Genomic DNA, 11,412 nt, shown 5'->3' on the forward strand with positions numbered 1-11,412 from the left:
TCTATTGGCTAAAGGGTTTGGGGGAGTTCTGGCCAAATGTGAAAATCCATCAAAACAACAAGAGCGTTCTCACACTGAGAGACATCCAGAGCATGCCACCCCCTTCCAGTACACGCTGTAATAGAGTTAGCATGCTCAGCTGTTGTGTGTGTGTTTTCAGTTAGCATCTTCAGCAGGACGTGACTGTAGCTCTGTTGCAAGCCTCGTGAGCTTCCTTGCTGTAATGCTTCCCAAGGTTCAGTTGAACAGAGGTTTACCAAACACTTTATATTTACCAAGATGGTTTACTCCTATTACTATGAATGGGAAAATGTTAAATGCACAAAATTGCAGAATGTCCTACCTTTTAATTGAAAGAGCCAATAGCCAATTGACTCTTTGCAAAGTCCTGCCGCCTTTGTTGCTGTTGCTATGTCTGATAAGCCTTGGTGCTCTCATGCCACATGTTCAAACGCACTGAAAAATACCTAGCAAAAATAAAAAGGAAGCAGACTTTCCTTGAAAGGGACTTTAGTTTATCACATTAGCTTAGCACATTAGCATGATGCTAAGTTAACAGCTCGAAGATCTAATAAGTATAAATTACATAGTATTCAGTTAATAAGTTTTTTTTTTGCCTTTTTAGTAGTTAAATACATAGTAATTTAAATTATTTAAGTTTCGCTCAAAGCTCATCGCAAGACATTCTGTGAAGTATACATGCAGTGCTGTGTTTATAATTTAGCCAAAACAAGGGATGTTATGAGGCGGCATGATCATGATCAATCCCAGAATGCTTTGCAACGAACTCTGGTGAGATATTGTATCCTTGATGAATAATTAGTCGAGATAGATGTTGACTATGTGTATACTTTATTATTTAGTTATACTTCTGTACAATATTACTAAATATTTGTGTGTAATATGTGTTTTTATGCTTATCAGAGTTAGCTTAGCAGTACGCTAAGTCTAGTCGAGTGCTATTTGTGAGTTTCTGCCTATCCAAAGCATCACACATGAGGTTTTATTTTGATGCTGCTTAGGTAGCTGGTAGCACGTATGCCTCTTATGAATGTTTATTTTGGTTAGTTTGTCTGTGTCTGTTTGTGTGTCCAGTGCTTTCTGTATTTGTGAACCGGCTTGTGGTCGCTGTGCTCTCAATCTAAAATAATCTAATGACAGAAATAGCTAAGCTCTCACATATGTCTTCTAGCATAGCAGTTTATTTTGTAGGCAAGTGTGAAAAGGCCTTCATGCTTGGAAGTGGGCGTGTGGTTTTCATCTGGTTTGAGGATTTGGAGGGGGAGGGTCTGTAAAACGATCTGTACTCGCCCCGGAAACACCACTGCCCACTTTTTGTGCGTTTCCCCTAGAAATGGATAACATTGCTTGATGCTTTTCAGAAATGTTGTTATCCATGTTCACTCCTGACCTACAGTACGACCAATCTATGATGTTGGAGGGAAACCAATGGTAATACGCTGACAATACCATGGCAGTGTTTAAAGCAAAATGCAAATATTGTTAAAGTAATGGCAGCACCTCAGTACATTATGTGGTTTTGATGTGTCATGCTGAAGGGTATCTTGGGTGTGTGTGCAACTGTGCATCACTTGATTGCGAAGTGAAACATGAACATCGAAGGCGTTTCTTTCTCACAAACCCACTTTTACACCCTGTTTGTACCTACAAATCTGTGCATTTCTAACCACATCTCACACCTTCAGAAGGGCATGTGCTGTATCTTCCGAAGGTGTACAACAGCTTTATTCAAATCATTGTTCATGATTTTGCATTTACTTTCTGTAGGTTTCATCTACATCTTATGTGACTGTGACTATTGCTTTTAACATTTCACAGAAACATTGCACCTACATAAATTGAGTTGTACATATGAATGAAAACTGAAACTGTGTTAACTTAAATCAGTGTTTCTTAAACTGGGGAGTTGATGAGTTGATTCAAATCTGCAAAGCTAGAAATTAAATTAGAAAAATAACGCAATTTAAATTTGAAATGCAATGGTTTATTGAACCTTTAGTCATCTAAAGATAAAAAAAACTGTTATTTGTTGAGTACCATATTGGATGCATCAGGCTTTTTTGGCTCATACAGTGTGATATAATGAAAATTTGGAGCTTAAAGGAAAAAATACATCAGTTTTATTCAGAAAGTATGCAGTTTGGTATAGTTGTTTAAGGCCCTTAACAACTATAACTATTAACAAAAAAACTAAAAGCTATCGGTCAGAGAATGTAGTAGATTGTGTGCAACAGGTTTTTCAGCGAAGTTTGATCATGTTGATCATTTAGAGGCCTTGTGTTTTAAAAAATAATATACAGTAGTAGGATTTCTAGGGTTAAAATATATTGGGGTGAGGGGAACTAAAGTAAATGTAAAAATTAGCTGACAAAAAAAAGTTTGGGAGTTTCTGTAAATGCAATTGTTCCTGTATTTTTTTGTGTGCATGAACGGTTGTGTTTTTCTCTTCCAGGTGGGCCCTACAGTGGTTTGGGAGAGCTCATCTATAGAGAGAGCGTTCCGATGCACACGTTTGCCAAGTATCTCTTCACATGCCTCCTACCTCACGATGCCGAACTGGCGTACAAACTTGCACTGAGAGCAATGCGGTGAGTTTCCACAGGCCGCACGGGCGACACTCGCTGCTAAAACTCAGTCACGTCCACCTACAATAATGAACACACCCACGGCTGTGGCTTATTTTCCCATCGCATCTCATGTTTTTACTGACTTTACTCACCCTGAGAAGGCACGGTTACGTCTTCGCTGATTCTCAGATGTGTGTGTGTGTGTAGGGCGTGAGGTTATCTGGGGCACAGTTTAATCAAAAGGCGCCTTTTGCTTGGAAAACTGCTAAATAATTCATGGCCACTGAAAATGAGTTTTTGAAAAAGTGTGAATAATAAATATGTGTCGTTGAGTCTAATTTGGGCTGCAGAGGTAACGCAGAACACTCCTTTCACCACACACTCCCCCTCGACTCCTCATGTGAGTTGGAGGCCGTTTATGTATGCGCACTTGTACAAACCCTGTATGTGTGTGTGTATATGTTAGCAACAATTTTACATTTATTCAAGCGCCTTTACAAAACCTGTTTAAGACATATTTTGAATATTTAAATTAAGTCTTTGTCAGCACACACACACACATACAACACGTTCATGAAACGCAAGCAGAATGGAAATCGTTCTTTCAGCTATTTTTGAGTTAATTGACATGTTTCAATTTAAGCTTAGTTTTACAAATTATTAACACTGAAATCAGTTCTGCTTGTTCTTATGTAAATTTTCATCATAAAATTTTCGCCTTTACTTCAGTTTGTATGTTTCCATCCAAGTTGCAAATTTGATATATGTTCAAAATTGTAATCTTGCCAAAATGTATGCATTTGTTTCAGAGCAGCGATCTACATTTGGTTTTACGAAATAAGAAGCAAAACAGATTTTGGTGATAATTATTTATAGAACTGAAAATTGTATCCGTGGAACAACAAATATGTAAATTAATGCAAATGTATGTCATTTACCAAAAAAGACACACAAATATGTAACTTTACATGTATGTATATTTCCATTCAAGTTGCAAATTTAATAAATGCGCAAAATTGGATTCTTGCGTAAATTGATACACTCGTTTCAAAGCAACAGTTGATTTTAGTTCTAAGAATTATCACAGAAAAGACTTTTTTTTTTTTTATATAAATTGTTGCATTCATTCAAATATAGATGTTTTCATCCAAATTGCAAATTTAATGTATTCACCTATTTCAAAGCAACAATTTACGTTTAGTTTTACGAATTAACACTGAAAATCAGTTCTGCTTGTAAATTGGTGCATTCACTCGAGTATTATGATTCCAACCAAGTTGCAGTTAAAATCTGCACAAAATTGGGATATCGTTACTCTGAAAGATTTTGTTAGTTATGCTTGTGTTTCTTAAATGAGTGCTGATGTGTAACAGAAATTCTTAAACTGTGTCCTAAATAGGTGTGATGCAATAATTGGTCCATCCACACTGAAAGCTAAAATGTTGCGCAATGTGATCACACCCAGTCCAAACATATTTAATGTTTAATATGCATTTGTGAACATCAGTGTTATCTTTGATCGTATGATGCTTTATGGCTGGTTTCCACCTTCCGGCTGGTTCAGTAGATTTATATCGACATCTTGTAACAAATTTTCTCTCATATGTTTTATTAATTTACCTTTTTTGACCTAGCCACACACACAAAAATCCAAATCTGTATGGTATTGTATTATATTTTGATTAGATTGTGTTTACTGGGGTATTTGCAGCTCAGGATACATGTATAAAGTCGATGGTATCAAACAATGATCCACCTAAATTTAGCCAGTGCAGGAGCTTCGGGCTCAGTATTGACTTTCTCTATAAAAAGACCGTGGCCTCCAAATAACTGCTCTCCATAGCATTGGCTCAGACGAGGGCTGATCTCCTCATAATACAATTCCCTTTGTAGATGGCTTGGTAATTAGCTCCATGCCAGGACATGACGCTTTGACATATTTGCGCCGCATTGGAGATGAAGAACGAAATCCTGCTCCGACATGAATAAGCATGATCAGATTTTTAGTTGCACATGACCAGAAAGCCAAGGTAGCCTCAGATAGCCAACAAAGATGCCCAACATGCAACTAACAGCCAGATCATATTCGAAATCTATGCATAATGAGGATGTCAATTTTGTAAGTGCACTGCAAAAATATGCTCCTATTAAGATCTAAGTTAGTGTCATGATTCAAACAGAATCCAGTCAGATGCACCTGTTGGCCTCGTTGTTGTTTTTCAGAAGTGCATTGAGTGTCCAGACAAAAAGGATGGTCAGTAATGGTGTGTGTAAAGGCCGCGGGCCGCCTCCAGGCTCATGTTAGCTGGCTAAAACAATACAGCAAAACCTCTGTTTGAGATCGACACACTGTGCTTCCCCAGTGGAAACTTCTGCTGTGGACCAGCCTGAAAAATACAGTTTTATGCTAAAGAAGCAACATTTACTTATACCACTGTTTTGTTTTATTGATGACTGACTGTACTCAGATGTGGTTTGGAACTAGCTGGTGTTAATCAGTATGTGTCTTTTTTCTGTTCGCAGGTTACCGGTGTTGGAATCCACGGCTCCTTCGGGCGACATGTCCCGGCCTCACCATATAGTATCAGTCGTCCCCAATCGTTACCCGCGATGGTTCACCCTCAGCCACATCGAGTCCCAGCAGTGCGAGCTGGCCTCCACCATGCTCACTGCAGCCAAAGGTTAGAGCTTCGCATTCGCCAGCGCGTCCATCACTCACGCGCAGGCTGCAATTACCCTGACAACAGCGCTGTTTGCTTAATGGCAGGCCTGTGCACCGCATTTCCGCTAGTAGACTGCAAAACAACGAGCCCTGACCCTAAAATCAAATCTGCATTCGTCTCCTCGGTTTGGAGAAACAAGACGCTCGGAGAAGTTGCAAATTCGCAGCACTATTTTTAAGATCTAATTGCACCGCAGTGCAGAGAAGCTGAAATCAGAGGAAATCAGCATGCTGGTGATAAATAGAAATCCTGTCCCAGAACTGAGCGTTTGAAGGTTTTCTCAGTGTCTTGCATCACACCGGGCGTCTGGCACTAGTGCTGACTCACAGCTCATTATGCAGCTGTGTGTGTGTGTGTGTGTGTGTGTGTGTGTGTACACGCACACGCGCTTGAGAGATGCAGTGCTGTAGACGAAGTGAAAGGGTTTTTGAGCGCCTGATTTTTCTTCAAGGTCACTGGTAACTTTTTGCAGTGTTTACAGAAATGGCCAGTCATGTCAAAATTCCATCACTTGCATGAATCCGTTTATATCCCATTAAATATTTATGAAATATTAAACATTCTCTGTCCTCCCTTGTATTTTTAGTAGAGATGGACATGAGGATCTGAGTAGTCAATGTTCGGTCATCTTTAATTAAATAAATCATATTAATATTAAATAATTGTACGCTTACAACAATGTTTAATCATGAATGCATACATATTTATTTACAATTTATTATAAAAAAAAGTATTATATATATATATATATATATATATATATATATATATACACATTTATTTATATGTATATATAGAGAGAGAGAGAGATAAAAAAATTAACTCTGTTCATATTATCTCTTCATCCAATTATAAATAATATATCTAAATTGCTTATGATGTGTAAGATGTATTATATATATTTATATCACATCTGTCTGTCTATCTGTGTGTGTGTGTGTTTTCTATGTACTTTTTTGGTCACTGCATGATTTGCGCACTTTGAAATTATGAAAAACGATCTCATAGTTTTAATAGCTGTTTACGTCTTAACACGCGCTGTTTTCCTGTGTTGTTTTTGCAGGTGATGCTCGAAGGTTAGAGACAGTATTAGAGTCCATACAGAAGAACATTCACTCCTCCTCTCATATCTTCAAACTGGCGCAGGATGCCTTTAAGATAGCGACGCTCATGGACAGTCTGCCGGACATCACTCTGCTGAAGGTCTCCCTGGAGCTGGGTCTTCAGGTATCCACTTCTTCATGCATCAGCACACCGTGATCTCCACTTATACCTGGTTTTACCCATATCCTTACGTTAACTTTTTTTAATAAATCACAGGTAATGCGTATGACTCTTTCAACGCTCAACTGGCGGCGACGAGAGATGGTACGATGGCTAGTCACATGTGCCACAGAAGTTGGTAAGTTTGAGCCTTCAGCTTTCACTGTTCACAAAAAACGCAACTAGGCAATCAAGGCTGTTACAGTGATTTTGCCATGGTATTTTAGTGAAAATGGCAAGTATAGGTCTCTGCAGGAAAGTAATGGGAGTTACCAGATCAGGGTGTTTTTACACCATGATACCTGATTGGTTGATGTAATAGTGACGTTAGGTTTAGGTGTGGGGTTGGGTAAGGGGGATCATTTAGATTACATGATTTAGAAACACCCAGCAGTTTGAAAACACCCACATGGTGATAAACGCCCACTTTTGCTCTGCAGAGACCTAAGTCTCGAAAATGGCTTGAATAACTTTATAAACAGCCATGTGGACTTGTTTATATTATTGCATCAATTAAATTTTTTATTAAATTACTTGAATAATTTAGTTTGTTACTAATAAAATGCATTTGTAAGTTTTAGTCTTAAGCTATCACTATTATGTAGTCTTTGCTAGTAAAAAAAAAAAAAAAGGAGCTACCCTTATGAAACAAAAATATATTGCAGTATATTGAAAGCGGCAATCATTTGTATGTTTTGCAATATATTATATAATATGTGTCATCAGTATATTATTAAATGTATTCAAATATATAAAATATTAGAAATAAAAAGGGAAAATAATATATTACAATATATCACAATATATTTTAAGAAGTATATTGGTAAATGTTTTCCTTTCGTAAGGGTAGTCAAGGCTGTTTAATATTATTAAATATATAAATAAAGTTTGAAGTTGAGTGACATTCTGCTTCTTCGTGTGTCTGCAGGGGTCTACGCACTGGACAGCATCATGCAGAGCTGGTTCACCCTCTTCACTCCCACCGAAGCCACAAGCATCGTGGCCACCACGGTCATGTCCAACAGCACCATTGTCCGGCTGCACCTGGACTGCCATCAGCAGGAGAACCTGGCGAGCAGCGCGCGGACGTTAGCCCTGCAGTGCGCCATGAAGGACCCTCAGAACTGTGCTCTGTCGGCCCTCACGCTCTGCGAGAAGGACCACATCGCCTTCGAGACGGCCTACCAGATCGTGCTGGACGCGGCCACCACGGGCATGAGCTACACGCAGCTGTTCACCATCGCACGCTACATGGAGCACCGCGGCTACCCCATGCGCGCTTACAAACTGGCCACCCTTGCGATGGCGCATTTGAACCTGAGCTACAACCAGGACACGCATCCTGCCATCAATGATGTGCTTTGGGCTTGTGCGCTCAGCCACTCGCTGGGAAAGAACGAGCTCGCCGCAATCATCCCACTGGTGGTGAAGAGCGTCAAGTGCGCCACCGTGCTTTCGGACATATTGCGGCGTTGCACGCTGACCACACCTGGCATGGTGGCGCTGCACAGCCGCAGGAACTCTGGGAAGTTGATGTCATTGGACAAAGCCCCACTAAGACAGCTCTTAGACGCTACGATCGGGGCCTACATCAACACGACACACTCGCGGCTCACGCACATCAGCCCGCGGCACTACAGCGAGTTCATCGAGTTCCTCAGCAAAGCCAGAGAGACTTTCCTCATGGCGCACGACGGACACATTCAGTTCACACAGTTCATAGACAACCTGAAACAGATATACAAAGGCAAAAAGAAACTCATGATGCTCGTGCGCGAGCGCTTCGGCTAGTCCATCTTTGTACACTTTCTAAGTAAAAAACAAAAAGATACGACAAAAACAATACAAACCACACCGGTATTATGTGTATAGACTTACGTTTGCGCAAAAAAAAATGGAAAAAAAAAGTGGAACGTTGTCATGTTGTGGAAGTTTGTGTGTTTCCCCTTTATTTGTGTGAAAGCGTGTGAGAGTATGTCACGATGTTTCGGTTTACACTGAGTATATGTTGTCCAGTGGCAAAAGTCCTCACAGCACTCCAGATCTCTCTGTTTAACATTCACAGCCTCAAAGTGAAGAAGAAATATGGCTTTAAACCAAACAACACCTCCATCCTAAGTGACAAGTACCTCGTACGGCTTCAGCTTTACTCCTTCCTGAACCAGTCACACGTTACCAGTGTACTAAAGAAGTGTTAGAAACAAGAAAAACTAAAACACATCTCCATTTTTTGAGTTTCCCTTTCAGTTCACCAGGCTAATTGCGTGGCTTTGCAGTGCTGTTTCGTCCAAAAGCATGTCTCACACACACGCTCACACACACAACCCCATTGTGCTTGCGCTTGTGGAAACTTAGCGACTGTCGACATACATCTCAGGGATTCTCTTTGAAAAAAAAAAGAAAGAAAAAAAGAAGAAAAAAATGGTCATGAAAGAATGAGAGCATTTTATTGTACTGTATATATGATAGTATATGTCTGAATATTGAAAAAATGTATACGTTAACTAATTTATAAAAAGAATATTCTATGTAATGCAAAATACTTGAAGCTGCAGTACCTTGGTTTGAAACAAAACATATCAGAGGGACTAAACGCGAGCCTCAGGCTGTGTTCGGAACAGAAGGCTAGCGCACTTTACTGCGTGACAAATAGTATGCGAAACAGTAAGCATTATTCCACAATTAACGTTTAACGTGATTTCATGACGTTGCATGTTTAATTTAGTTCATCTTGGAAATGAAACTGGGTGTTTTTCACATTTAATCCAATTTAAAGCGCATTGCATTGCACAGTGTCCATACTACACACTGCAGCCGCAGAAGCAGTACGCTAGAGTGTTATTCCGAACACAGCCGTGCTGTCGGGGCTGGAATCGGGCAGTGAACCTGTGTGCTGGGTATCTATGCAGAGCCACCTCCGATGCACGATTGAGCGGCCCAGGATGGGTTGGCGTAGACCTGACCGTGTTTGGACGGACACCCAGTGAACCAGAGCAGCAAGCCTTAGCATTAAGAATTGGGAATGCAAGAAATGCAGGCCCATGTGCCTCAAAAAACGCCTAGAAATGTAGATCCAACAGTATCAATGTTAACGCAAACATGCTGAGCGATTGGCCTGACGCTCTTGTTTCTTTCCACAATAATCGAGTCACAACGAAGCTCCATTTTTATGCACAATAACATGTACATGCCTATCTGCTGACATCTTAACCTTGTGCAAGTCAGAAAGTTGCTGTGTAGGTCTGACTGTTCAAACGTTTTTTTTAAACGCTATTTTATTTTTTACGTTCTAGTTTTTTTGTTTTTCTTTTTGTCGTTCCTATAGAATTCCTCAACGAAACAAAAACAGCCTTCTTTCTTGCCTTGTCTTAACGCTTTAAAATAACCAAACTGGAGTTCTAACTACCAAACTTGTTCGTTAATAATGAAAGCCAACCAACTTCACGGTCTTTAATTTTAACTGAATGGTTCTGTATTCTGTGATTTTAAAAAGCAGTTTTCATATGTTTTTTGGTGCAAAAACATTGTCGAGTGTCCCCTTCCTTAGAGGTATGTCTGTAGCTCTTTTCTTTTCTTTTTTGTTCGTTTAGTAACAGAGATATCATTTTTCTCCATTTTATTTATTATGAAAGGTAAACGATTGTACTTCTTCACCCGTGTCAACATTCTCATGAAGTTGAATTTAAGATTTGATACACCGATATCAATTTATTTATGTAACTAAATCACTGTTTTATAAACTTGTTAATGATTCAACATTTTTGTTTTAATTAAAATTAGTTTTTTGAGAGGAAGCAAATCATTGAGTCATTTGTGTGCACGACACTCACTTTTTTCATGACTGATTTTCATAGAATGTTCATCTGTTCAGGACATAGACCAATAATAAGGAGAAAATGTTCCATTTTAAATGGTTTGAATCTGTTTTATATATATATATATATATATATATATATATATATATATATATATATATATATATATATTAAATATAATATATAATAAATTACTATTTATATTATCATTTCTTACACATTTCTTAGACTCTTATAAGACTTCTTATATAAAATAATAGTGCTGACTGCATTTTAGTCAATCCTACACATTGTGAATCTGCTTAAAATGGTAGCGGCTCACTGGATTTGGAACAAATGGGTTAGTATAAATAAGAAAATGCTCCCAGTTTTAAATAAAGTCTATAATTTTAGGTAATCCAGCAAACCTTCCTTTGTCTTGTGCTTCTGGGTTAGATTAGCTTTAGGATTTAAAGTTTGGTTATTTCCAGATGCCAGTTCTGCAAAGACATGTCCCTTTTGTCTAAACTAAACAGGAAGTGGACAAACAGGCTGCAGTGGAAGATTATGACACTTGAGTTTCTCCTTCACACTTGGAGCGGAACGATAAGGTTGACCACAGTTACTCCCAAACTGATCCTCTCACGCTCTCAATTGCTTTTAATGGCAAACTTCCAGTAATTACCATCCAGGAGTTTAAAGCCTTTGAGATGTCAAGAACGTGAAGGACTGAACGATGTTAAATACTGCAGGAAAAAGTCATTCTCACACTGATAAGGTGGGCAACTTCACACAGTGTAAATTACGTTTGTCGTAAATTAATGGGATTTGAAATGCCAGCCTTGAACTCGATACTCTTTTGCCATCACTATTTTATTAATAATTCAATGGTAATGTTAATATCATAACTACGTATATTTAAAAAAACGCTACATCTAAATGAATATTGTGACATCATTTATACATAATACTGTCTGTTTTGCACTATACAGCCAACGAAAAAGTAAATGATTCTTCGTTTTGAATCTGTTGTCAATGATTCAG

The 11,412-nt window shown here is 38.7% G+C and overlaps 1 protein-coding gene across 1 annotated transcript in view; it reads left to right on the top strand.

Annotated features, from left to right (window-relative positions):
• The window catches only part of LOC113110195 (zinc finger SWIM domain-containing protein 6), a 71,184-nt gene extending 60,816 nt beyond the window's left edge, over window positions 1-10,368 (top strand). The window contains exons 10-14 of the mRNA XM_026274248.1: window positions 2,474-2,609; window positions 5,112-5,269; window positions 6,375-6,538; window positions 6,632-6,713; window positions 7,503-10,368. Coding sequence (XP_026130033.1) covers window positions 2,474-2,609; window positions 5,112-5,269; window positions 6,375-6,538; window positions 6,632-6,713; window positions 7,503-8,365 — 1,403 coding nt within the window. The 3' untranslated portion in view covers window positions 8,366-10,368. The remainder of the gene's footprint in view (window positions 1-2,473; window positions 2,610-5,111; window positions 5,270-6,374; window positions 6,539-6,631; window positions 6,714-7,502) is intronic.
• The last annotated feature ends 1,044 nt before the right edge of the window (window positions 10,369-11,412 follow it).

The sequence above is a fragment of the Carassius auratus genome, chromosome 10 (assembly GCF_003368295.1).
Source record: "Carassius auratus strain Wakin chromosome 10, ASM336829v1, whole genome shotgun sequence".
NCBI lineage: Eukaryota > Metazoa > Chordata > Actinopteri > Cypriniformes > Cyprinidae > Carassius > Carassius auratus.